Genomic DNA, 4,010 nt, shown 5'->3' with positions numbered 1-4,010 from the left:
CGTGACTAAAAATTGTTGGATTGTATACCTGGATTATTGAGCATGGACTTTTTTTTAATACTGCCTAATCTACAGTAAGGCTGAGATCATCCTGCACACCATCCTCCTCATGAAGATATCTTCTAACCCATGTCCATGCTCCTCAGAGTTCCTGACCCCACTGTAAATAAAATCATTTTAAATTTACACCGAGTCTTTAAGTTTGTTCACTCCTCAGTCTTTGTCTCTGGATCTTCAGTTGAACATCTACAACCTGTTGAAGTCGACCCAACTCAAAATGACTACCAAAGTATTTGACCTCAGCAAACACTCAGAAAAATGTCTTCAACTCAGTTTAACAAACACTGAGCCACAATTTGATGTGGTAGTAGCTTGGAGTTATCCTCAACATATAAAGTGCTCTATGCTGTCATCGTTAGATATTTCCACACATTGGCAAAATTAGTTCTCTGCATTTAGCCCATCACACAAAAGTTACACCCAGTTGGAGCAGTGGGCTTTGTGTCAGCTGCCCTACCTCTACCCCATCTCGGCCCCTTTATACCAGTGCATACAATCCAAGTGTTAATAGACCACTTGAGATCTTTGTAAAACTTTGCTTTTAGAGACGTCAAACTATATTCAATCCTTCCAGAAATACTGGTTTTAATGTCTGTATTGGGTTGTTAAACCAATAAAACAGCGCCATGTAACGTTTGATCCCACACACATACTCTAATGATAATTAACATTCCACCTAAATAAGTAATAAACGCTTACCTGCTCTACATAGAAGGACTTCAGACAATGTGTCCTATTTTGACTCCACTTGGTATCGGCTGACAAAAGTCTAACTCGTATGGGTCTCACACACACATTGAATATTTAAGGACAAGAAATGGCCCCAAACTCCTGTCATGTGACATTTTTGCACTCACTGGTACATTCTAATTCAAAATGAACTGAACTGGTCTGATGTTAATAAGGCTGCTGTTTCTAGTTTTTATCTTAATCTAAGCTAACTGTTGATTTGTCATTCAGCAGGCGGACACGTCATTAAATAGGAAAATTAATTTAGTTATTTGATAAAATATAAGCATATAGTTCGTCACCTTTATTGGAACGATGATGGCAGCAGAAGCAGCGGTTTCTGGAACAGGAGCTTCAATAGTCAAGATGCCATCAACAGAAAGTGTGGACACGAGTTTGGTCATATCAACTTCAACTGGAAGCCTGAAAAGGAAATATTTTAAATCGTATAATCCCCCCAAAAAACATGCAAATACTAAAACATCATTTTAAGTATGGTCAAAAAAAGAGTTCAAGCTGCAAACGTATTGCTGCTAGGCTCGTTTTTGTGACGTCCCAAATCATGTTTACCTATATTTTCTGGAGAAACATCTGGAAATAAATCCAAGCTCATCAGGCCTCTCTTCATGGTTCCCTGGGGAAAGTTTACCGTTTAAAGGAACGATGTGAGGACACAGAGAAACCACTCGACACAGAAATTAATTTATGTCACAGAGCTGTGATTTTAATTTCCCCAAGCACATTATTTAAAACAACTTCTTTTCATTTTGTACCCTTTAACTTTCCCCCCGTTGTATTTAACCGTGAGAAACATTTTTAGATAATATTAGATTGGGATTTTTAATGCTTAATCAGTCCTGCCCTTTATGAAAATACTTATTTTTTTTATGTTTAATTAACAAAGCCGTACCTCGAACCTCCAGAAATCCACCTCGGACGCCCAGAGAAATCTCAGAGGGGTAGAAGTGAGCCACATCCATGCTGATCCTCCACTTCCTAATCATCTGGCCAGCATGATGCATCGACTCAGAGACGTACGGCACAAACAGAGGAGCCGGTACGAACCCCAGCCAGGAACAGGCAGCCAGACTCCTCTTGAACCAGTCTGCACTCGTCCACCGTGGATCCCCTGGTTCCAGGACAGGTGGCAGGCCAATATCTGGACAGCTAATCTGGCTGAACTGCCACCATTTTTTCAGTGGGTACCAAGGGGCGTCCGTCTTGTACTCACCGCACGATTCCTCCATTTTAGCAGACTCACTCATAATTTTAAAAAGTCTACATAAAATAAACAAAAGAGGGATGGCGTGGACTTTTTGTTGGCTCTGAAATCCCAGCAGTCTTCCTGATGAAAAATAAATTCCCCAAAGCTCGGTGGGGTGAGACAAAGAATCCTCCAAGGGTCTTTATATAGTGCTTTGGTTTGCTTCAGCTCTTAAAAACATCCCATGACAAGGGTGTGCACGCATGGGGTGATGGGTGTGGAGAGCAGGCTGCTACCTCTCGCTGTCCTGAAGATGACCGCAGGCTAATTATTTTTATTTATAACTTTTAAAGATGTGATGGCAAATAGCAGAAAGTTGACAGTGGCTGGTTTCTGTTTGAACTGTTCCATCTGCTGCCCATAGATCATACCTCTCACGTCCCAGTGAACTCCATCCTGTCAGCCACGACTTGACTCCTCAGTCTTCAGGCATTCAACCTTTTTCTCTGTGTTTCACCCCTCAGCGGACTCTGGGGCAGCAGCTTGTGTGGAACATGAAATACCTCTGCCAGAGGCGGAAAAACTCCTGAAAGGCTCCGGGTTTTGTTAGCGGCGGTGTCAGTACCCTGTGTGCATTGAGTGCACAAATCTGCCTTCCACTCTGATTTTCTTTTGCTGGGCAGTTTTCAACAGGATTATTATAGTGCCCTCTTTTATCGAGTGTGACAGACTTGTCAGTGATTCGGTTTTGTTTGCTGCATGCCTTGATATCTTGGCATACCAACCACTGGAGCACAATACAGATTGAACAGATGTTTGACATTGTGTGAGACTACCCAGATTGCGTCTGTAGGATGTGCTGTATGAGGCTCAAGCTGGAATTTTGCTGCTGAGCTCTTGTTTTGAATTCTCAATAAAGATTTTCTAAAATAAAATATAAAGAATACCTCTAAACTGTATGATACAAAATGTTGCTTTGAAGCAATATTTTGGGAAAAACGTATAGGTTAGAGGGAACATGTAGTTTATTAAACCACACCTATAATGCACTCTATAAAGGAATCACTCATTCGTGTATCTCTCAGCTTCAGAGGGTACAGAATGCTGCTGCACGGCTTTTAACTGGCACACGAAAGTTTGACCATGTTTCCCCTGTTTAAGCCTCCCTGCGCTGGCTGCCTGTACATTTTAGTATTCATTTTAAAATACTTTTATTTGCTTTTAAAGTTCTTAATGAACTTGCTGGAATCTGTCTGTCAATGGACCCTATCTGTCCGAGTTGCTACATCCGTACACACCGTCTCGATCCCTCAGGTCATGTGATCAGCTGCTCCTGAGTGTGCCGAAAACAAAGTGTAAACTCAGAGGAGACCGTGCTTTTGCTGTGGCAGCTCCTAAACTGTGGAACAACCTTGTCTTGGACATAAGACTGGCCTTTTCCCTGTCTGTTTTTAAATCCCTGGCATTTGACACCATCTGAAATGTTGGATTTTAACTGCTTTTAATCATTCTTCATTGTCTGATTGCCTGATTGTTTTTATTATGAGTACAGCATTTTGATCATGTGGGTGTTTAAAGTGCTCTATAAATAAAACTAGTATGGTATGGTATGGTATGGTATGGTATGGCGGTATGGCATGGTGGTTTGGTATGGTATGTATGGTGTTATGGTATGGCATGGTATGGTATGGCATGGTATAGCGGTATGGCATGGTGGTATGGTATGGCATGGTATGGTGGTATGACATGGTATGGTATGGTATGGTATGGTATGGTATGGTATGGTATGGTATGGTATGATATGGCGGTATGGTATGGCATGGTATGGTATGGTATGTATGGTGGTGTGGTATGGTATGACATGGTATGGTATGTATGGTATGGTGGTATGGTATGGCAGTATGGTATGGCATGGTATGGTTTGTATGGTATGGTGGTGTGGTATGGTATGGCATGGTATGGTAGTAGTATGAGTAGTATGTAGTATGAGTAGTAGTATGTAGTATGAGTTTTTATA

The 4,010-nt window shown here is 41.4% G+C and overlaps 1 protein-coding gene across 1 annotated transcript in view; it reads right to left on the bottom strand.

Annotated features, from left to right (window-relative positions):
• Positions 1–2,036, bottom strand: part of si:dkey-1k23.3 (heat shock protein beta-1) — a 3,907-nt gene extending 1,871 nt beyond the window's left edge. The window contains exons 1-3 of the mRNA XM_037680019.1: positions 1,700–2,036; positions 1,360–1,423; positions 1,092–1,212 (exon numbers count right to left, since the gene is read on the bottom strand). Coding sequence (XP_037535947.1) covers positions 1,092–1,212; positions 1,360–1,423; positions 1,700–2,036 — 522 coding nt within the window. The remainder of the gene's footprint in view (positions 1–1,091; positions 1,213–1,359; positions 1,424–1,699) is intronic.
• Positions 2,037–4,010: the final 1,974 nt, after the last annotated feature.

The sequence above is a fragment of the Nematolebias whitei genome, chromosome 8 (assembly GCF_014905685.2).
Source record: "Nematolebias whitei isolate Nwh7 chromosome 8, NemWhi1, whole genome shotgun sequence".
In the NCBI taxonomy this organism is placed as follows: Eukaryota; Metazoa; Chordata; class Actinopteri; order Cyprinodontiformes; family Rivulidae; genus Nematolebias; species Nematolebias whitei.
The sequence above is the reverse complement of the archived record's forward strand: the minus strand, read 5'-3'. Positions and strand labels throughout refer to the sequence as shown.